Below are 23,377 nucleotides of genomic sequence, written 5' to 3'. Positions count from 1 at the left end.
CAGAGGCGTCGGTTAATCGTAGGCTCCCCTCTGATAGCTTAATTAGTATAACATCTTAATGGAGTTTCCTACAACTGATCTGCACTATAAACGCGTTCACCACCAAAATACGTGTGTGCACCTACACCCTTTATACACCCTTTGCGCAGGAATGCATATTTTCCTTTCGGAATAGTTGACAGTGTTACACGCCTTTAAGAAAGTGCATGTGAAACGCATGCGTCGTTCAGCATGCTGGCACAGTTTGCTTATCTCCGCGGTGGTCACGATATGCACAGATGATTACGAAAACCAATCGCTGCTTGTGGCGTATTTGTGGTTCGAAAAGCCTGGATCATCGCCAAAAACCGACAAAAAAAAAAGAACACATAAGTTCAACATTCGCGCATCCATGCTTGCCAAGTGGCTTCCAAACGAGGCATTACATTAGCAATTCAACTTCATGCCGCTGACTCTGCGATGTGCAGGCGGCTAAATCACGCATGCAGTCTTCAGGAAACTCTTCCCATGATTGAAAACAGGTACCATGCCCAGTTTTCTGGCTTCAGATAACAAGAGAACGTGGCAGTGGCGGTTTACGGAACCATTTGATTTCCATATGCTTATTAAGACACTAGTATAAGTTTCTTTTAACCCCTCATTTTTTGTCCAATTGTCCAAGTGGATGACTTGTACTCCTTCCAATCTGCGCAAGCTACTTTCAAAGCAACCGAGAGATTCGGTGCTATGCGTTAAGTATGGTAAGCTAAAATGTTGCTACGATGTTGTTGAAGTAATGTCGGCTGTACCAATTGCATTATGCACCTGACCGAGTAGCACACCAACGCGTCAACGATGGTGATGGGCTTTTGCGCACGAATGATGTGCATCATTTAGAATTATTTATTTATAACGCTTTCAAACAGTTTTTTGGTGTCTTCCTTTAATTCCATTGAGCTTAACCTGATAGTTAAAGTTTCCTCGTTTATATAGCACTGAAAAGTCTGTGCCTTATATACATAACGTAGGGTGAAGTACAAAACAACCGTCCAGTGATCTAGGATTGTAAATGCTCATGAGAGACTTTAAGCACAAGCATTTTGATCCAGCAGAATAACTTGTCCGAAGCTCTAGACTGGTACGAAAGGCCTGTCTTTTGTGAGGTATCTGCGCATTCATGTGCACAGATATACTTGCTAAATAATATTTACGCTTGGGGGATTCAGCACGGTAGATGGATGCTTCTAAGCTTCGGGGTCTTCTAAGCGCCATGAAATGTTAGAAACTCATCTATTCTGTATTGAGAGAATATGTATTTTTATCGTTCTAGCTGTGTACGCTTCGGTTAACTTCACTCCTAGTACTGTACTTGTGCCGAGAGACAATAAAATGAAAATGCCTGGCCTGAGGCTGTGGCTTCTGCTGCATCGCTTTGGTTATTGGCTCAGTTAAGAAGTACGAAACACGCTTGTAATTGTTTTACCTGCCATTTGTCTGGTCTCCTCATGCTTGAGCTATAAAGGGCGAAGCTAGGCCATGATGTCCACAACTCGGCTGAAGATGTCGGCCCAACGGTTGGGCCATCGGAGCCCTCTAGCAGCTAGGATATACGCATGTCCCGGGAAGGAAATGGGGGACGTCGAACGCGGCAACCAGACCCGATCGCAGTCAAAGGATAGCCGAACAGCTGCGACAATGCCTTGACTATATATAGTGCAACTAGAATTCTCAACAGCCCAGGTAAAGCACTTCGCCCAGCGGTCAACAGACAACCAGGATGCGTTTTATACTCACGACGAAGTGCTCCACCGCGATAGCGGCATTCCACCGCCGTGGCGACCGCCTCGACATCACGACAAACGAAACCGTGGAATTCCTATGTGCCCGTATTTAGGGAAGGGCGGAATTTGGCGCCCTGATCCGAGCCCTTGACCACACGGCTCGACACACCCACTTCACATCCTTGTGCACCGATTCTCTAAACGCGCATTGGCTTTCTCTACGGCATCGTCCCGCACAAGGCGGCCTGCTTACTGGAATACTCACCCGCCTTGCCTTGCAACGCCCCTTTGCATGAGGGACCCTGGCTCGAGGTGCCGACAGAAATATCTCGAAACAGGTGTCTTTACTCACTACTCCTTCGAACCGCGCGCTCGAGAGTGGTGGTGGGGGGGAGGAGGTATTTTAAGACCAGCTCGTATGTATATAACTATATATCAAATGGTACCTTTACAGACGAATTGAAAATCGCGAAAGTATCCGTGATATTTAAAGAGGGTGACAAGAATGACATTAACAACTACAGGCCAATTTCTATCTTGCCAGTTCCTCCAAAATTAGTCGAAAATAAACGTATACTAAGTTTCTGCAACGTAAATAATATTATACCCGACAAACAGTGCGGATTTCTAAAGCAACAATGTACGAAAACAGCACTACTACACATTAAAGAAAAAATAGTCGATAACTTTGAGAATAAACTGTTTATAATAGGCATATTTCTTGACTTTAAAAAGGCATTCGACTCTATCAAACACATCTTATTGCTAAAATTAAGTGAGTATGGCATAAGGGGAATTGCTCTTAACCTAGTGAAAAGCTATTTAGGTAACCGACTACAGTGTACAGAAATCCTTGCATTGAGATCACTAGGTGAAATCAAATATGGTGTCCCACAAGGGTCCATTCTCGGTCCGCTTCTTTTTCTTTTGTACATAAATGACATTATTAGCGTGCCCCTAACAGCAGACATCATACTATGTGCTGATGACACTAACGTATTTTTTTTTTCTGGTGCAAACTTATCTAACGTTCAGCGCGAAGCTAATATCTGGCTAAAGACACTTTTTGAATGGATAAGAATAAATAAATTAGAATTTCACAATAAAAGAAAAAAAAAACGAAGCATATATACATGAAGTTCAGAAGTGGAAGGTGCCGGGCTAGTTGGTACTGCATAATGAAATAAAACTGCGCAAGGAACGGGACCAAACAGGAAGGAAAGGAAACAAAGACACGGGCCCCCGTGTCTGTTTCCTTTCTTTCGTGTTTCGTCCCGTTCCTTGCGCTGTTCTATTTCATTATATATACATGGATTTTTGCCCTCGTGGTAAGCATATAGATGAAAGCATGGCGCTAAAATATAATGGTGAAACCTTCCAGCGCTCCATTTCTCAAAAATTTCTTGGCATTTTGTTTAAATTAAACTTGAACTGGTCAAATCATATCGACAGCATGAAAACCAGTATTGTGAGAGCTATCGTTGTTATTATTAGGCTTAGGAACCTGCCAACAACTGAAAAAGCAGCTGCATTATAGTCTAGTGCATTCACGCCTTCCATACTGTTTATCCGTTGGGGAACTACAACAAAAAACAACTTAGATAGGCTATATACATTGCAGAAACGAATAGTACGCATTATAGACTGCTGGCTGATAAAACTTTATTCACAATAAGTGGGAGAAATAGGGGAAGTCAGCTAGCGTGCCACAGGCCTTGGAGACTTTTGGCAACGCCGGCCCATTCGACGGCCTTGAGCTGAATGCCAGGGCCATCGCTGGACCTTAGCTTGTTCCAAGCTTCTTTAGAGGGATCAGGCAAGAGTTCTGAGGGAGGCTTATGAGCTTTGCACGCCCAGATCATATGCTCGAAGTTGTCTTTCTCCCCGCAAAACCGGCAGAAGGGATTCATATCCTTATTTATGAATTTTGTTATGTAGTTTAGATTGGGGAGGGTCCCCGTCTGTAGCTGTCCCCATATTACTTGTTGTTGTCTGGTCAGTGTTTTGCGCATAATAGAGAATGCACCTTGCAGTACTCATTCTGCTCCGCTTTTCAAGAACAATTTTCTAACAATCGGAAACCTGGTAAACACAATAACAGCAATTGCCATATTCCGCGCAAATTTAATGAAACTGAATTTTTTCAAAAATATCTTCCCAAGGAACGCAACTACAACAATGGACAATCGCTACACCGCCAACCTCTGCGAATACCTAAGCGCAACTGGACTTCGCTCTTTCTTTTAACTTTCTAACTCCTGCATCCCATTCCCCCTTTTCTCAACTTATGCCTTGTGGCAAACTTTTCGAAAAAAAAAAAATACTACAACAAAAAGTGCGCAGCGTACATTAAGGGTAAAATACGCACAAATTACGGTATGCAAATGCAATCCTTTGTTATACCAGATTTGTTAAATCGTCACCCAGCCATCATGACAATTTTAAATGAATCATCGTCCATAAGGGTTTTCAAAAAGAAGTTGAATGCTTAATGTTATTAGAAAGGACTTGACTTGGTAATTTTTTTTTTTTTTGCTTTTTTAGTGCCTGTTTCTCATCTTTGAATCCCGTTTGTATCGCTGCCCGGTCCATCGTTTTTTTTTTTTTTCTGTCACATCACGCAGTGCCTGTAACCGTTTTCATGTCCACATTTTCATTTTCTTTATTTTTTTTCTCACTGTATGCTGATGTGTTCTGTATTGAGAGGCTGACACTCGTCAGGCATCTGTGTCTTTTTGTCAGCCTGTTAGACAGACCTGTACACTTGTATCTCATCTGCCTGAAATAATCTTTCAAACTTTCAAACTTATAATAGCGAACTGCATCTACCGTGTCTAACACCCTACTCTCTGCAACACCCACCAGACCCTAGCGGTGACCTCTAACATTACCTTTGAACATCCCCGCCACTGTGGACCGTTGTTAGAAATAGTGATCCGGTGCTGCTTCGACCATCCTCTGCCAAGACGACGACCGTCCCAGCCGGGACAGGAGTGCCTCTGCGTGACGATGGTCGGAGGTGGCGAAGGAGACGGAAGGCTTCATTTTACAAATTTCCAACTTAGAGAAAGATGCTCATCTCAGGTAGCTTTCGTGTCCGAGTTTTATAGAGCTTACAAGTGAGAGGAAGATAATCATCTCATGTAGCTTTCGTGTCCGAGTTGTATAGGGCTCCGGTTCCTCAAAGTACCTATGTTGTAGGCGGGCCAGCCGAAGAGGGAGAGTGTTCTTGAATAAATTCGGTAACATTCACAAACAAGCTCCCTCGTGGACACGCCTCCGGTAGTATCGTGATTGAAGGAGGAGGTCGCCGTGCGTGGCCACCACGCGGGCGCATCAAGACACCTCCAGGTACTCCCCTGATGGGGCTGGGGCAGGTAGGTCACCGCCGCTTGCGGCGGGCCTAGCCTACCACTGAATTTTTATCTGTTGTAGGCCGTCATTGCACTCACCACCGCTTCAGTGGTGAAGAACGGTTGTTGTTGCGGCGCGAGTTTTCCTTTCTCTCTTTCTTTTCTTTCTTCTCTATTTTCTCTTTTGTCTGCACGAGTCAGTGGAGGTGGCTCAGCTACAGAGCCAGTAGCAGGCCCGTGCATTTTCTTTTCCATTTCCTACAGCCACAACAACAACAGACACGTGTTATCCGCCTGGTCACCCGGGCGACGCGCGTAGCGGAAGCAACATGACTCTTCCTGGAGCGTGAGGACTCCTGTCAGGGTGTTGCGGGCGGGGGAAGGGGGGGGGGGGGGGCAAGGGATGCACATTTTTTATACTTTGAAAATTTAATTTTTCCTCCTCTGCGATCCCGTCATCATCCCCTTCACATATCATTTTCCTGTGCTAACTTCTCTCTATTATAAACCATGGCGAAACCTCTCCTCACTGCCACTTGTGTCCTAACACCAGAGCCGACTTTACTCACGTCTTCCTGAACTGCCCGAACAAACCCAAGCCCCCGTGGCAAGGGTCAAGATATAAGGGGCGATGGGAGGCTGCTCTGCGCAGCTCGCTGCAGCTTCTGACAGTGAGCTGGGCCCGAGGGGTCGCCGAAGCTCAAAAGTGCCCGGCCATCTAGAGCGGCCTGAGGGCCCATCGTCGTCCTGCTCCCTCGCTTCCCTTTACCCCCCCTCACTTGGTTCTTTTTTGAATCATTACAGTTGCTACATACCTACCTTCGCCCTCAGACGGAGAGCGGCGTTAGAAAAGTACGTCTCTTCTTCGATGTTGCTCGATGACATGGATGGCGCAGCATCCTGTGCGCTGCGCAGCAGGAGCAGCGCACAGTCGCGTTGCCCAGGATGGCTATGGACAGAGCTCGCTTCAGGCAGACAGCAGCGAGGAATGGAAATGCACTCGCTTCCTCTGAAATGAAAGCGGCGCTGCGGTTAAAAAGTCCAGACGCTGAAGCATAATGCCCTATCAGCTGCCACTGAATCTGCTACAAGGGACAGCAGATTGGACTTGTTGGTGATTAATTATAGGTTAACCGTGCAAACAACGCGACGGGAACACAGGAGAAGAAGACTGCATAACCGCGCTAGTTGTGTAGTCCTCTTTTCCTGTGTTCCCGTCACGTTGTTTAACCTATTTAGTTACCAGGGAGCTGGCCAGTGAACTAGGATTTTTAACTATGTGTTGTGAAGCAGATGAACACGATGAGGTACCACCAGAAGCTTTTCTCGCAGGTTATGTTGCGAGGACGTATCAGAAAAAGCTACGAAGGTTTTTTTTATATATAAGCATGCAAATTGTTCTAAATTTTGCAGCGCTAGTCTGAGTGGCCTTGCAAGTAAAGGAGCCTGTGCATACAACATTTGTTTATACTGTTGAGGCTGTTTGAGCCGATACGATCAAACGAAAAGCCACGTTCCACAGAAAATCCGGCGCCCGCTCTGTCGGTGGACAGTCGGAAAAAAACCTCTGTGGTAGGAGGCACTTTAGTTGGTGATATGGCCAGACACTTTAGGCGCAATGAGAACACATGACATGTTCAATGTAGCAGGATCTGCCAAACCAGAGAGAGTCAATAAGATGTAAGGGTAAAATGGGAATTATTGAAAGCGGGAAGACCCTTAGATCCCAAGTCAGGCACACTATACTCCTATAGGGCACGTTCGTACGGCTGCTGTAAAGAGGGGCTTTATATAGCTGTGTGTAGGGTGCTATTTCACATAATGCGATAGCTTAAGGCTGCATTCTAATGATATGAGACAGATTCAGCAATTACGGGATACGGTGAATAAGCAGGTAGCAAAGTGCGGGCACTCTAACGAGGCTCCTCAAGGGGACTTAAGAACCCCAAGTTTTGTTTATCACTACCAGGTTGTTGCTTAATTTATGCGATATTTAGTAATGGTCTTGAGGCGACATGTCAGTCGAGCAAGAGCCTGTTGCAGAAAATATGAGTAAACTGGACCAGTTACAGGTTAATGAAAACCAGGGACAAGGGAGTCTTGATATACCCCACCAAGGAAGTAACCAAGCTTTGTCAGCTTACGCGCACCTTCATTAACCGGATGATGAAGTCTGAGGAGGTCCGGTGAAGTAGCAAGCTTGTAAACTTTTGGTTTCATCATTGTTTTCTCACTGTATAGAGTCCTGCAGCTAACCTATAAAAACAATGATCGTGCCCATGCTAAGGCGCTATGCAAGATATATTTAAGTTACTGCCCCCACTGATAGCGAGCTGGGCTTGGAAACGTCAACTCAACAGTGGAGCGATGTTTATGGCTATGGCATAAACCTCTCTCAAGAAAGGTTTTCCGTCTGCGATTGGTAATTTTCTTCCTTTTTTTGCGCGGCCATTAAATAAGCGTACTTGGCTGCTTGCTGAATCTCGGCTGCAGTTGCGCTCTGTCTGACCCGTGAACATTCTTGTGATCACAGCTAATAGTTTCACAACAGCAACACTCGATGCGCGTTCTTCCATTGAAAATTACGAACCAGCAAAATTATATGGGCTTGCGAGCAGCCAATAAAAATATTATTAAAAACTTTCGGCGCATATATGTAGCACCTTGGGGCATCTCTATCAAGCGCGCTTACTTTGTCCGGTCATGCAAAATGCGGGAAGCCATGACGGATAGCGTTCTAGCGTACAAAGTTTAAGGTCTCCAACTGAGTCGAAGATCCCAGGTTATCATCTAGATTTAACCTAATAAACATCTTCATATTTGCAGCGTAAAATTTGTCACAATGAGATAGAAAGGTTGGTTACATGCCGCATTTTCACAGAGGTTGCTCATAGTAGGACATTTTTTTATTGGATAGCGCCGGCAGCTTAGAACAGGTTGACATCAATTTGTGTGTAAAAGCTGTATGCAGGAATGAGTAAATGGTATGAAAATGACACACGGAATTCGCGACACAGTTAAGTGGTTATGCATTAGGCTACCATGACAGCTGAACAGCTTCGAATTGTTCACAGCCGGGTCACATTTTAATGTGACGAACAACTGGATCCGATGAAATATCACGGTGATGCGAGCTCTCCATTCGAGTGATCTTCAACCACCGTGACTAAGTTTTTCGAGGTACACTCCAGTATACATCCTTGCCGAGCAAGCGCTAAGCGCTGACATGGTCACACTAGACATGACAGCATATACTAATTCTTGTTGCCAAATTGTGCGAAACGGAGCTCTTATATCCTTAAAATAAAGCACTTCTACCACGCCTACGCCTCCCTCAAAGCGCAGCCAGGCGCAGCTCTCCGCGCGTGGCTGTCCCCGAACGGTGGCGCCGCGGCGGTGGCGACTGGAAGTAGGCGCCTCCCGCCGGTTTCGGGCGACGTAGCAGGCCGCACCTAGTGCGCTTCAATCGAGCGGCCGTGGCACTATTATCTTGCGTCCTCCCCACGCAGGAGGAGTTCTCTCCGAGCCCGCAGCGAGAGCAGACGCGTTTTCACCACCTCCCGCGCCCGTCGTTTCGAAGCTCGACCCGCCGCCCCAAGCCCCCCGGCTCGATTCCCGGAAAAGCGTCTGGGCCACCTCGCGCTGCCGGCTCTCCGCCGCCGCTGGCTACGCCGGAGCTGGGCCTGGCAGGCCTAGCAACCGAAGCTCTCGACACCGAGGAGAACATCGGGGCTGCGATGCAGTACCAGGTGCCTGGGGAAACTATCACTCCGGCCGAAGCCCAAAGCGATGACTGGGAAACCGTCATTGCTCTCCGGAACCGCCACCGACCACCGAAAAAAGGCACCGACGCAGCTATTGAAGGTGGTGGGCGAAACGGAACACCACCTACCACACAAAAAGCTCTGTCGTCGCCGCTGCCACGCCGGCGAGGCACTCCATTGCCACGACTGCCGCAAGACGACTTAAAGATTGTTGTGCGCCCGCGAGGAGGATGGAATATCACCACAGCTATCCCGAAATCCATACTTCTAGCGTCCTGCAACGCTGCTAAGATACCCCCCCAAGAAGCCATCCATCAGGACAAAGTGCGGCTGCACCCGATCAACAACACATTCACCATCAGCACGCCAGCAGAAGCACGAGCACGAGCCTACGCCAAGCTCTCGGCCATCAGCATAGGGGGCCAAGAATTCACAGTGACAGCGCACCTTGCGCCGCCTGACGAAGCAGTAAGAGGGGTCATACACATTGCCTACGATGGGGAACCACGCGCAGAACTCCTAGAAGGACTGATCCCCTTCAACCCTCGTGCACCAATTGTTGATGCACGCCCCTTCGGGCGAAAGGGATCAGTCCTAATCACCTTCGCCAAAGGACCAATTCCAGATTCCATCTGCTACTGGGGAGGTGTACATGTGTGCTACCAACACAAACCCAAAGTAGAGGCCTGTTACAACTGCCGAGAAGCCGGCCACCGACGCGACGTGTGCCCCCTAGCAGATAGTGGGCGATGCCACAATTGTGGCGAACAACACACACCATCCGACCCCCCTACTTGCGCGCCCAAGTGTATTGTGTGCGGTGGAAACCATCACACTGGCAATATCTTATGCCAGCACCGATACCTACGACCACGAAGACCCCCGACCCAGTCAACGCAAGGCCACCAGCCCAGGACTGAAAACCATTCCCGCCAGTCAACACGGGACAACAGCCACTCCGAGACGAATTCCCGTTCACCATCCAGTGAAAAAAATCCTAAAGTACAGAAAGGACTAACGTGGGCAGACAGAACCAAAGAAAAGCCAGCCACAATCCATCCAGAGGCCCGCGAATCTGGACAAGAGGAGCTCCGGGCCCTGAGGGCGGAGGTAAGTCGACTAACAGCTCTACTACATAACAGCCCCACCATTCCCGCTCCACAACACCTAACCCCTGCCCCAGTGCCACCCCCACCCCCGCCGCATGCCGCAATGGAGACGAATCAAAGCCCAGTAGAAGATAAACCTAAAGAAACCAGCTCCAGCCCCCCAGCAAAAAAGCAACGAATTACCCCCAACCCAAAAACGCAAACCGATTCCGCCCCTGCCGAACAACTCGACAAACATATTCATAAACTAGTCGAACAATTCGACAAAAAGCTTCAAACCCTTAACTCTCAATTTGAGAGCCAATATCAAACTTTGTCAGCAAAGTTTGCCGAATATGCCGCTGCCTTAGAACGGCGCATGGAAGCCCATATGGAGGCAATGTTTCAGAAACTGGTAGTCATGCAGACCACCGCACTTCATGCAGCTCCCCTACCCCCACCTCAGATAGGAGAGGCTGCACGGCCAGCAGACGCCTCTGCTGCTCCCGTTTTAAAACCCCCAACGCTTCAACATGGCGGGGCGGGTCCGACTTGATTCCCTGAACATTCTGACATGGAACTGCCGTGGCTTTCGCGGCAAGCGAGCACCATTTCAGCTTCTTCTTCCTACCTTCCTCCCCACCCCTCAAATTCTTCTCTTACAAGAAGCCGGGACGAAATCCCACATCCCCGGCTACACTCCCATATATTCCGACTCCACAGACGCACCGCGCGCTGCCACATTTATACACCGTAGTCTCACCTATATCACACACCAGGTAGCTGCAGATGCCCCATGCGTAGTTACAGAAATCATACACTCCACCCACTCTCTCCCATCCATCTACGTCGCCAACATATACCATTCACACTCATTACCCATTGCCTCGCTAGAATCCCTCCTAAAGAGTATATATAAATTGGCGGGTAAGCACCCTCTACTCATTGGGGGGGACTTTAACAGTCCCCACACAGACTGGGGCTACATCAAAACCACACACAGAGGCCGCAGATTATGGACCCTTCTTCAAAACCTTAATTTTTCCGTCCACAACAACTTCAACACACCCACGAGAATTGGCAATAGTGTATGTGTCGACACCAGCCCCGACCTCGTATTCAGCCGCTGTTTAACAAATGTGACATGGGACAGAACTCAACATACATTAGGCAGCGACCACTACATCATTCTCGCCTCCATCCCCTTTCAACAAAAGCGCAAAGCCTACACCACACACAAACTCATCAACTGGGACCACTTCAGGGCTACCCGGCAATCACGTGAGTCAGAGCCCATCACTGACATAGAGGCCTGGATGAACTCGCTCACACAGGATCTCCAGACCCACCTCCGATACATTGAGACAAAAGGGGAGATTCCTACCCTTGACAGCCGCCTCGCTCACCTCTGGGAAGCTCACCATAGCCTCTTAGAGCGATGGAAAAGCCAAAAACTGAACAGAACGCTAAAGAAGCGTCTCTCAGCACTTCAAGCACAAATCCAACAGCACTCTGAAGACCTCTGCCGCTCCAATTGGAACCAGATCTGTGACAGCATGTCTGGCAAACTATCCTCCAAAAAAGCCTGGCAACTCCTTCGCCACCTCATAGATTCAACACGAACAAAATCTGCCACGCAACACCATGTTACTCGCCTCATTCATAAAAACATAGATGACACAGATATCCTAATCGACACCCTCAAAATCACATACACGTCGCCGGGCACTCCTACCGCTCTCCCATGTTACAACGGATGCCCGAACCCAACATTAGACGAAGAAATCACGGTGGCAGAAGTCCGAGCGGCACTTCTTGCGCTACGAACAAATTCTGCTCCAGGGGCAGATCAAATCACAAATTCCCTTCTCCGTAACTTGGACGATAATTCTATCGTGCAGATTACGGATTACTTCAACAAATGCTGGAATGAAGGCACTCTGCCCCAATCATGGCGGCATGGCAAAATCGTCTTCATTCCCAAGTCAAACAAACCCCTCACGCTACAGAACCTTCGCCCCATTTCCCTGACATCATGCCTCGGAAAGCTCTTCGAGCATGTTATTCAAAACAGACTTGCCCGCCATATGGCTGACAACGACTTGTATCCGCACAGCATGGTCGGCTTTCGTCCGCACCTGTCGGCTCAGGACGCTATGCTGCAGTTAACGAACGACATTTACAACCCCCTCACACCAGGACACACCAAAGCAGTTCTCGCTTTAGATCTCTCCAAAGCCTTCGATCGCATCCACCACTTAGCGATCGTTAGTGCACTCTCCTCCCTCAATGTTGGAGAACGCACGTACTCATACATCAAGGCCTTCTTATCAGATAGAACAGCTGAAATCCATTTTGGCCCCCTAACCTCAGAGAAATTCACCCTCAAAAGTGTAGGCACCCCACAGGGGTCTGTACTATCGCCTCTACTCTTCAATATCACCCTCATACCCCTTGCTAGCAAATTGAACACCATCCCACACCTACGCCACACACTATATGCTGACGACATAACCATATGGACCACACATGGCAACGACGGAGAAATAGAGGAAGCCCTACAAACAGCAGCTACCACCACCCAAACTCACGCAAGCAGCATAGGGCTATCATGCTCTGCGGAGAAGTCAGAGCTCCTCATCATCCGTCCACGAAACTCTCCGTGTGCCCCGATTTCAGTCACCATTGAAGACCGGCCCGTCCCTGAGGTTCCCAACCTCAGGATACTAGGACTCCACATCCAATCCAATGGGAAAAACACCATCACACTCAAGAAACTCCAGCAGATTACTGGTACCATATCGCACCTCATTAGGAGAGTAACAGTAAGGCACAGGGGAATGAAAGAACGCGATTTATGTCGCCTCATTCAAGCCTTTGTCCTTAGTCGGGTGCTCTACACAACTCCCTACATCTCACTTGCAAAACACGACATCAACGCTTTAAATATACTCATTCGCAAAGCCTATAAGACCGCACTCAAACTACCCTGCAACACGCCTAACGAACGCCTTGCAGCCCTAGGCATACACAATAGCATTGAGGAGCTCATTGAAGCCCACAAACATGCCCAATACATACGACTCACACGCACATCAACGGGTCGCCACATACTCTCTCATCTCGGAGTCAGGATACCCGCAAATGACCCAGACCTCTTCCCTATACCCAAGCATATCCACAAGGAGCTTATTATTAAGCCCCTTCCCCGAAATATGCATCCCCATCTCCACGAACAGCGCCGTATAGCCCGTGCTAAGGCACTCCACCGACAGTACGGCTCCGACTCCGAAGCCGCATGGGTGGATGCAGCATGCACAGGCATAAGCGCCGCGGCTGCAGCAGTAAACTCCTCTCTCTCCCCACTTTTTAAGCTGCCACTTCTACCAAACCTCACCTCTGAAGAAGCCGAAGAAGCTGCAATAGCTGCCGCCATAACGCATACGAAAGCAAATTACATTCTCAGTGACTCCAAAACTGCCATTCAAAATTTTGCGCGAGGCAGAGTCCATAGTCCAGCCTTTGACATTCTAAGCTCGTCTGCTGCGCAAAACCCGTCCCGACAAGTGGAGCTGATTTGGGTGCCGGCACACTCCGGGAACCCTGGCAACGAGGCTGCCAACTTTTTAGCCCGAGGTACCATACACCGGGCACAGGAAGCCTCCGACCTGGGATTCACGAGGGAACGCATGCACACTTTCAGCGAGCTGACCGAGGCCTACAGAGCCACTCGGCAGCTATACCCTCCGCCTCACTCATCCCTAGACAATAGACGTGCCACTATTTGGAGACGTCTCCAAACGCACACCTTCCCATCCCCTCAATCTCTTTCTTACTATCATCCCCTCTATCCTACACCCGCATGCACCCTCTGTCCCGAATTACACGCTAACGCCCTTCACATCTTAACACTCTGCCCGGCGGACCCTCCCCCGCGGGGCCTGGAGCACCTTATCACCTGGGAGGACTGGGAGGCCCTGCTGCGCTCTACGGACCCGGCTGATCAGGAAACTGTCACAAGCCGGGCTACCAGCGTAATGGACCTTCGGGGCATGAACGCTTGAGTACAGTGGGGCCGTGCGGGGGCCCAGGGATCTGCGAGTCCCAAACTCCTTTGCTCAAATAAAGTTTTATCCATCCATCCATCCCACGCAGGAGCTTCTGCAGGAGTTCTTTCCCGCAGACGACTCGCCTTTTCTCCACGCCTCTCGCCGCGGGCGGACCATTGGTAGCCGTCAGTGGCCGAGTAGAGAGGCCATTTGTGGGCTATTATGCGAAGCATATTAACGTAGGTTTTGGGCCTTCGCGCAACGCCCGGCGGTGGCCACCATTGACCCTGAAGTGGGGTCACGTGACATGACGTCACGTGATGACGTCACACCAGCTGCAGATAGGGCCTCATATCGCACCGTCGGTCGCAAAGAGTAAAGTGCGACGATTAACCTAAAACCACGTCTCCGTTACTTAGCCCCATCCACACTGAGGCAGCTGCTTAACATGCTTCGCATCCACTGGGCTTAACCTTGATAAGCCTCCAATTTTTTTTAGTTTCGATTTTCGCTTCTCCGGTTAACGCCGGTTCACATGTTTAAGTATCTGTTTCGAGATTCGTTCCAGGTTCCAGCCTATCACACGTCTCTGTTTGATTCCATATTCACCCGAGCTTGGAGAGGCCCTCCTAAGTCGCGAGCACCGGACACGCAGCTGATGCTGATGACGAGGCCCAAATCGTCGAAGGCCAATAGGATCCCGGACTAGGGGAAACCGCGACCACTGAATCTTCTTATGCCCTAACTCTTCCTTACCAAGAGAGATTCTCCGCTAGGGCGCCAACGGAGGCGCATGTGCTTCGTGTGGGCTCCGCGTTTCGAGCACCTGCTACAAGGGAAAACACCCGGATACGTCGACTGCGACACACGGACAAGAACCGTGAGTGTACAAGGCACCTTTCAAGACCTTATTTACGCAAATCGGAGCTCGGGAGACCGAGCTCCGATTGTCTAAATCCAGCGTCGCTCCGGCGCCCTTGCTTACCCGAACGCCAGGCTTAGTGCGGCGCGAACGCCACGGCGGCAGTCATGGAGTACGCCGTAGTTGGGACGAACGCTTCCCCAGCCGAATTCAAAACACCAGATTGGAAGACAATTGTTTCTTACCGTACCAAGAACCCCAAAGCTGAGTCATTAGCACCTCAGAAGAAAAATGAGCAGTCCGAGAAACCGAAGGCGAAACCTCTCCCACCGCTACATCCCAAGAAACCGCTACCCCGACTCCCGGAGAAGGACTATAAAATCATCTACAGACCAACGGGTGGCGTAGACATCACGCGCTGCACCGAAAAATCTATCAGACAAGAGATCGCAACAGCGAGCGGCATCACCGCGTCCGCGGCCGAAAACGACCAATCTAGAACGAACTCTGCAAAAAATGTGATCACCATATCGACGCCGGTGCAGGCAAACGCACTACGCTACGTCGCAGTCAAGCAAATCAAAATAGAAGGCAAATACATTGTGATGACGTCGTATATCGCCCCTCCGGACAGGGCCCTGCAGGGCATTATCTATAGGGCTTACGATGGCGAAACACACCAAGAAATGATGACCGAATTCCGAAAAAGAAACCCTGACATCGTTCAAGCACGCACCATGGGAAGAAAATCAAAGTCCCTCCTGCTTCACTTCGACGCGGACGAACTCCCAGATAGCATCGTCTACTTCGGAGTCCTGTACCCAGTTTACCCCTTCATTCCCAAAGTAGAGGCGTGCACAAACTGCAGAAGAGTCGGCCACAGAAGGGACGTATGTCCGGAGCCACCGCAACAACGGTGCCCGTACTGCGGCAACCAACACCTGAAAGAAGTCTAGCTGCGACCCGGTCTGCATTATCTGCGGAGGAGGGCACCGCACAGGCGATAACAGCTGCAAGAAGCGATTTCAACGACACCAAACGAAAAAGTCGGAGCACCAATCAAGACCCAAATCACGGACATGTGACGACCCAACATCTACCGAAAGGAAGGACCGCTCGAGCTCCTTCCCGTCCTTGGACAGCGGACGCAGCAGCAGCCGTAGCGGACGGAGCAGCAGCGGCGGACGCAACGGAAGCAGCAGCAATGGAGGAGGCGCCAGCACTAGCAGCCGGACTCAGAGCCCCGGGCCGAAACAGGTGAGCTGGGCAGGAGTGGCCTCTCATGGGAAGGGGATGGAGCTGCAGACATTATTACAGTCTAAACTAGATCAGGCACTCCACCACATTCAAATTCTCACGGATCGAATCAAACACTTGGAGGACGAAAATAGTAAACTAAAAGCACCCGCCATATCTAAGGACCCACCTCCGAAACCACTCCCATTGCCGGAAGTCACAGAAATGGAAACTACTGTGACCGCCTCAGTCGAAACCCCAGTAAGCGTAGTTAGCAAGGAAGAGACACCCCGCAAAAAACGAGCAGTAGCAGCAGACGTAAGAAATACCTCAGTGGAGGATAGAGTCCCAAAACTCGAACAAAAAGTGGAGGAGCACAGCCAGAAACTCGATAGTCTAACCCAAAAAGTTGATAATTTAACACAAAGACTCGAACAACACATACAGGATGTAAATCACAAGTTCAGAGTAATTGACGCCGTTTTACAGGAAATTTTACACCGGCTTCTCCCTTCAGCTCAAGGGGCGCCAATCGATCTATCCCAGCAAAATGGCCAATCCTAAAACCGTAACAATTTGGCAGTGGAACTGCAGGTCTATGCGCAACAAAAAAAACAAATCTGCAGTTACACGTTCAATCGCAATCCGAAAAACCTGACGTTATAGCGATTCAAGAACCCAGAATGTCTCGACTAAAACTGCCAGGGTACCGGGCGGTTCTGCCATGTCACATCAAAGAACAGCCTTTAACCACTACGTTGGTACATAGAAATCTTACCGTGGTTAACCACGAGATTGAAAACGTAGAGCTCGATTGTATATTAATTGAAATTCTGCCTAGCAGAAGAAACTCCTCTTCTCTGTTCGTACTAAACGCATACAGCCACCCCAGGGCACCGGCTGGACCAGCGAAAGCCGCTATACTCAAAACCCTCCAAATCGCAGGCCAAAACCCAACCCTAATTGTGGGCGACTTCAACGCTCAACACGTGCAATGGGGACACGCAACCATATCCAGGAAAGGAACGGCCCTAATGGATTTTATCCAGCAAAGAGGGCTCACCCAATACACGGACCCCATGCAACCTACTAGAATAGGCAACAGCGTGACCAGGGACACGCGCCCGGACCTAACGATGGGCAAAAATCTTTCAGGCTTAAGCTGGAGCAACACCAGACAAAATCTGGGAAGTGACCATTATATCATAATGTCTAAAATCACCATTGCCAATCTCAAACCCCAACCCAGAAAAAACAAAATCACCGACTGGGACAAACTTAGGACTATCCGCGACCAAAATAACGAACCAATCATAGACTTAGAACACTGGACACAGACCCTCCTCTCGGATGTGGAAAAGGCCACTAAGGAACTAGTACATGACTTAGGCGTAAATACGGTTGACAGCCGACTTACGCACATGTTGGAGGCAAGGCAGAGCCTAGAAAAAAGGTGGCTTAAGCAAAAATATAACAAAAAGCTTAGAAACAGGATCGTCACACTCACGAAAGAAATTCAACACCACACCGCAGAACTAGCGAGACAGCAGTGGAACCATATCTGTGAAAATGTGAATGGCAATCTAGGCACGAGGGAGACGTGGAATCTTCTGCGGCATCTCCTTGATCCGAAATCCAACAAGGCTACCACTCAAAAGGAAATCACCAAAATTTTAAACATAGACCCAGGCACGGACCAAGATATTATAGACACGCTACAGCAGAAATACTTCTGCACAACCCGTGAGACGAAGTCCCTGCCCGATTATAACGGAGAGCCTAACTCCATCCTGGATGCTGACATAACAATGGCGGAAATAAGAGCAGCCCTCTTTAAGGTACGTACAACATCCGCCCCAGGAGAGGACGGCATTAACAATAAGACACTCAGAAATCTAGACGACGCTTCTATCACAGCCCTCGCGGACTTTGCGAACGAGTGTTGGAGGGAGGGAAAACTCCCAGCGTCTTGGAAACATGCCATCGTTAAATTCATCCCAAAACCTGGCAAAAAGCTCGCGCTCGAAAACCTCAGACCTATTTCGCTTACTTCTTGCATAGGAAAACTGATAGAGCACGTCATACTAGACAGACTCCAGTCCCACATGCAAAACGAGAATTTATATCCAAACACTATGGTCGGCTTTAGACCACATTTATCAACACAAGATACGATGCTAAGACTAGCAAACGAAGTCCTATCTCATGAGCAAGAAAGGAGTACCAGGGCAATCCTAGTCCTAGATTTAACCAAAGACTTTGATAATGTTAAACACAAAGCAATCCTAGAATCTCTTTCACTGCTGAATGTAGGCTCAAGAACGTTTAACTACATCAAGGACTTCCTCTCCGATAGGACGGCTAAAATTCAAATTGGCACTATCAAATCCGACACCTTCACTTTAGGAGATAGAGGAACTCCGCAAGGATCGGTCCTCTCTCCCTTTTTATTCAATATAACCCTAATCAAAATGGCACACGAACTCGCAAGAATCCCAGACCTAGAACACTCTTTGTACGCGGACGATATCACCCTTTGGACCACCAAGGGGAGTATTGGCACGATACAAGATACGCTACAACAAGCGGTAGACGTAGTCGTAGAGGAGGCGCAAGCCGCGGGACTCGCGTGTTCCCCCCGGAAATCTGAATTACTCATTCTACACCCAAAGCGTCAAAGAAAGAATAAAGCGCCTGCGATCAAAATCTACGCGGAAGGTGCAGCCATCCAAGAAGTGGAAACACTAAGAATCTTGGGAATGCTCATACAGTCAAACCAAAAAAACGACACACTAATTAAGAAACTGAAAAACACCGTCAACCAAATTTCCCTCCTCCTCAGACGAATCGCGAATAGGCGTGGAGGAGTTAAAGAAGCTGAGACCAGGAAACTAGTAGAAGCCTTCGTTCTTAGCAGAGTTATCTACTCTACACCATACGTCACCCTCACAGTTAGAGAAAGAGACGACCTGGATTCACTAATTAGGCAGTCCTATAAAATTGCGCTTAACCTCCCTCGCAATACCCCAAATGAAACACTACTAAAGTTAGGAATTCATAACACCTTAGCGGAAATGATGGAAGCACACCTCACCGCACAATACGAACGATTATCAAGCACTGAAACGAGACGTTTCATCCTAAAAAAAGCAGGAATACAATATGAAGGGACCCGGGCCCACACTTTGCCGATTCCAAGACATGTGCGCGAGCAATTAATAGTTCGTCCTCTGCCTAAAAACATGCATCCAGAATACGATACGGACAGAAGAAGGGCTAGGGCACAAAAATTACACGAAAGATTTTCAGTACAGAAAGACACGGCGCACGTAGACGTGGCAGAACATGCAGACAGAGATGCCTTTTCCCTGGCAGTTGTCGATCATCGAGGTTCTTCCCTCGCATCGGCGACAATCAATAAAACAAAATTTCCGGAGGAGGCCGAAGAGGCTGCCATAGCTTTAGCCATTACCTCCACCACTGCCAAATACATCCTTAGCGACTCTAAAACCGCAATTCGAAATTTTGCAAAAGGAAGGGCCCACTCCGCAGCCATCAAAATCTTACAAAAAATCTCCCATACCCGCCTTATCACATTGATCTGGGTCCCTGCCCATTCGGACCATCCTGGGAACGAGGCAGCGCTCCAATTTGCCCGAGGATTCGTAGTTAACCGGGAGGTGCGCTGCCCTGAGCTCAGGTCGGCCAGGGAGCGGATGACAACCTACAAAGAAATTACTACCCACTTCAAGAAAGAAAGACAAATCTTCCCAGAACCACATCGATCTCTAAGTAAAACACAACAAGTCACCTGGCGGCAGCTTCAAACAGACACTTTCTTTAATCCGTACATGTACTCCATATGGTTCCCAGAGCAGTTCAGCCCTGTCTGTTCTCTCTGTGGACATCAAAAGGCAGACACACCACACATCCTATACTCATGTAATCAAGACAAGCCATCACAGAGTCTGCAGCTCTCTACCCAATCTCAGTGGGAGGCCGCGCTGCTCAGCTTCGACCCGGAGGTTCAACTCCGAGTCACGGAGCGGGCTGAAGAGGTCGCCGAACGACATCGTCGGTCTTCCACCTGGCGTCCGGCCTAGAAGAGGAGCCCACCGCGGGGACGGGAACGTCAACCCACCCCGCGCCTGCGACGTCTTCTTTAAATAAAGTTTACCTCCTCCTCCTCCTCCTTACCAAAAACAGAAAGAGAGAGAGAGAAAGAAATCCAAAACACTGCAGAGTCTGAGAAATGCGAAAGCCTGAGTGTTGCTGTTGCACACGATTTATCCGCACCCCTAGTAGAGCTAGTAAGGCAATCAAGATAAGGGGCACACAGTGGAAATTTCCTTTCCTTGGCGCGCGTTCGTTGCGAAGCTATATATAAATATAATTGCTTTACAGGAAAGGAAAGGTAGTGCTGAATAGCGATGGTCGGCTGGCATGTTGGCTGGTGATTACAGGGTTGACAGTGGCAGGTGTAGATAGGAAAGAGCTCAATGTGTGATACTCGTTTGTCAGCGCGAATGTCACGAAGTTCGTCTTGTTGCACTGCTCGGAGGACGCTAAACGTGAATCTCACTCGTTGAAAGTGACACTATTGTTGGATTGCGAAACCTTTATTTAGACAGAAAAGGCAACCTGAGTAGCCCATTCAGTGACCCGGGTTTGAACTGCCAGGGGCGGTATTACAGAACTGCGTTCAGTTCGCGTTCCGTTGGGATTGGTTGGAAGCACTTCCGCTCAATGCCTCTCAGAACCTGCCGTGACGTAAAAGCGGTCAGTTCAGCGGAAGTGCTTCCAACCAATCACAGAGCGTTCCGAAACTGAATGCGAACTTTCGATGGAGGCGAAACGAAGTGGCATCCGTGTGCTGTGCGATGTCAGCGCACGTTAAAGATAATAATAATAATCCCAGGTGGGCGAAATTACTCCGTAGCCCTCCACTACGGCTCCCATTTCTCTCTTTCTACCTTTCCCTTCCTGTGAACCAATTATTATTATTATTATTATTATTATTATTATTATTATTATTATTATTATTATTATTATTATTATTATTATTATTATTATTATTAACTGAACGCAGTTCTGTAATCCTGGGCCCCAGGTCTCAGCTGAGCAATATGGCCTCCCATCGCTCGAAAGCAGGAGAGAGAGAGAGAAAACTTTTAATGAGCATAATAATCAGTAAGGATTCGCGGGAGCTGGGTGGTCGGTGCCCCTAGTCCAGGGCTCCGCTGGAAGCAGCTGACTTGCGGACTAGCTGGATAATATATCGAAAGCAGGAACTTGTACATATCAGAGATTCCGAGGACTGCTGTTCTTTACAATTAAAAGTTGCGCCTTTTTCCTTAACGCGGTTTAACATATATGAAATATCCAATACTCACATCACATACTTTATGTTATTGTAATGTTTTGTAATGTGTCTTTTAATTTAACTGCTTTTGATAATTTTACTACATGAGCATCGACCTTGCGAGCCCTGCGAGCGCCTCATCATACAGGAAGGCCTAATGGTCATCGCATTCACCTATGAACACAAGAGCAGACCGCATGCGACATGGCATGCGATTTTTTTCCGGGATTTGCTGTACATTCGTGGATGCTGCGATTACCTTGCTTGGTCTTTATTTTGTCAAAAGCCTATATTTATACCATTTAATGCCAAACCATGCTGATTTGTTTCTTCGCTGAATGATACAATGGACTCGCTACCAAAATTGCTGCCAGTATGGCCCAATGCAGCAGAGCATGCTTTGGCTGACTTGATTGATTTCAGCGTTGGAGCAAAGTATCAGCCAGACTTTGGAGGTGCTGGAGTGGACGTTGAAACTGACGAAGACGGGACTTCTCGTTGCTTATCCTTGAAATGCCACGACTCTCGACAGAACAAGCTTTCTGCGCGATATTTGACGCTGCCTCTCACGATTCCTAACGAAGGTACGCGGTGTATTCGTTTTTCGGATGGGGCAGACTGATAGCGTATAGTTTATTTGCTTTCTTTCCGCGTGTGCTGCAGTCACAGATGCCGTAGAACCATGCTTACAGTATCAGCTGGACCTTAATCAGCGTATCCGTGCCTTTGAATCAACTATCAGCAGTTGCCGTGGCGTTGTCAAGCGTAAGGTAAACATCATTCGTTGTTTGTTTGAAGCTGTTGCGGTGCTACCAGATTTGTTTATTTTTGCATGAAAATTGCCTTTTATTTGTTCCAGGGACCTTTCTGCGACGCTGTTGAAGTGATGACTAGTGTCCTCAATTCAAAGAAAGCCTCCAAGAAGCTAAAGAACATGACAGTCCATCAGAGCCTTCTAGATCTAATGCAGGCACAGCCAGAGTCTTTCCGCTACAGAGTAAGGGGCTTTCAGATATTTGCTTGGCTATGTGCAGTCAGCATTAAATGAAATGCGATGAAGACGGAACTGCCAACAGAGGTTTTCTTTAACGGAAGGAGAGAGAATACTCATTTTGTAACGGAAAACCGCAAAAAGGACGAAGGACGAAGTAACAAGAGCACATAGACGAGCGCTCGTCTGTGTGCTCTTGTTACTTTGTCCTTCGTCTTTTTGCGCTGTTCTCTCTTACAAAATGAACTTTGACCAACTCGCCCAACTCAGCATCCTACTAAAGAGAATACTAGTGCACTTCATTCTTACTTGTACGTACGAAGACATCGCATCCTACTAAAGAGAATACTAGTGCACTTCATTCTTACTTGTACGTACGAAGACATCGCGTGGAAGTTTATGAACATATCCTGTATTTCAGCATTTATTTTAAATATCATACTAGTTTTGTGTTCTTGTCTTCATGTTTTTCATTTATCCTGCTTGCATTTTATTTCATGTGGAAAGTACACAAACTTCTTTTCAAAGTAAATGTACTAAATGGTTTCATTCTGGGCCATGCTGTGTTGCTAGTTATTCATCGAAAAGATGAGAAGAACTCTCATCCTCATCTGTCCTAAAGTAGAGCTTTCATTAATGTTAAAGGCTTATAAACTTCATTGCTTGTAAGCGAACCACTTAAGGTTTTTAGTTTTGGGAAAGTTTTGGTTAAGTATGTACTTAGAAACAGCGTAATAGGAGGAAAATGAATGGTGTGTTTATTACTTAAGTTCATTATCATACTTTATGTTATACCTATGTCACACGGTCACTTTCAATCCTCATTGAACTCGATCTGCATTCAGGTTTTCAAGAAGGATTGAAGTGTCCCGTGCTACACGGGCGTTTTCGATGAGCATTGAGAAATTTTCC

At 48.1% G+C, this 23,377-nt stretch overlaps 3 protein-coding genes across 6 annotated transcripts in view; all 3 read left to right on the top strand.

Annotated features, from left to right (window-relative positions):
- Window positions 1-7,279: 7,279 nt before the first annotated feature.
- On the top strand, window positions 7,280-10,521 carry LOC146198004 (uncharacterized). The gene is made up of 3 exons (XM_084591830.1): window positions 7,280-7,294; window positions 8,623-9,987; window positions 10,432-10,521. The coding sequence occupies exons 1-3, from the start codon at window positions 7,280-7,282 to the stop codon at window positions 10,519-10,521; spliced, it is 1,470 nt and encodes a 489-aa protein (XP_084447956.1).
- A 1,172-nt stretch (window positions 10,522-11,693) lies between these two features.
- Window positions 11,694-14,097, top strand: LOC146198003 (uncharacterized). The gene has a single exon (XM_084592549.1). The coding sequence runs from the start codon at window positions 12,053-12,055 to the stop codon at window positions 14,027-14,029; it is 1,977 nt and encodes a 658-aa protein (XP_084448675.1). The 5' UTR covers window positions 11,694-12,052; the 3' UTR covers window positions 14,030-14,097.
- Window positions 14,098-21,625: 7,528 nt separating this feature from the next.
- The window catches only part of LOC146198002 (uncharacterized), a 37,279-nt gene continuing 35,527 nt past the window's right edge, over window positions 21,626-23,377 (top strand). For 2 of the 4 annotated variants that reach the window (XM_084593313.1, XM_084593314.1), the window contains exons 1-3: window positions 21,626-22,058; window positions 22,138-22,244; window positions 22,334-22,471. In XM_084593313.1, coding sequence (XP_084449439.1) covers window positions 21,821-22,058; window positions 22,138-22,244; window positions 22,334-22,471 — 483 coding nt within the window. In that variant the 5' untranslated portion in view covers window positions 21,626-21,820. The remainder of the gene's footprint in view (window positions 22,059-22,137; window positions 22,245-22,333; window positions 22,472-23,377) is intronic. The other 2 variants (XM_084593312.1, XM_084593311.1) reach the window with 2 other exon arrangements.

This window comes from Amblyomma maculatum, chromosome 2, assembly GCF_055883805.1.
Source record: "Amblyomma maculatum isolate TAMU_Amacu chromosome 2, ASM5588380v1, whole genome shotgun sequence".
Classification (NCBI taxonomy): Eukaryota; Metazoa; Arthropoda; class Arachnida; order Ixodida; family Ixodidae; genus Amblyomma; species Amblyomma maculatum.
This window is presented reverse-complemented; position numbering and strand designations above follow the sequence as displayed.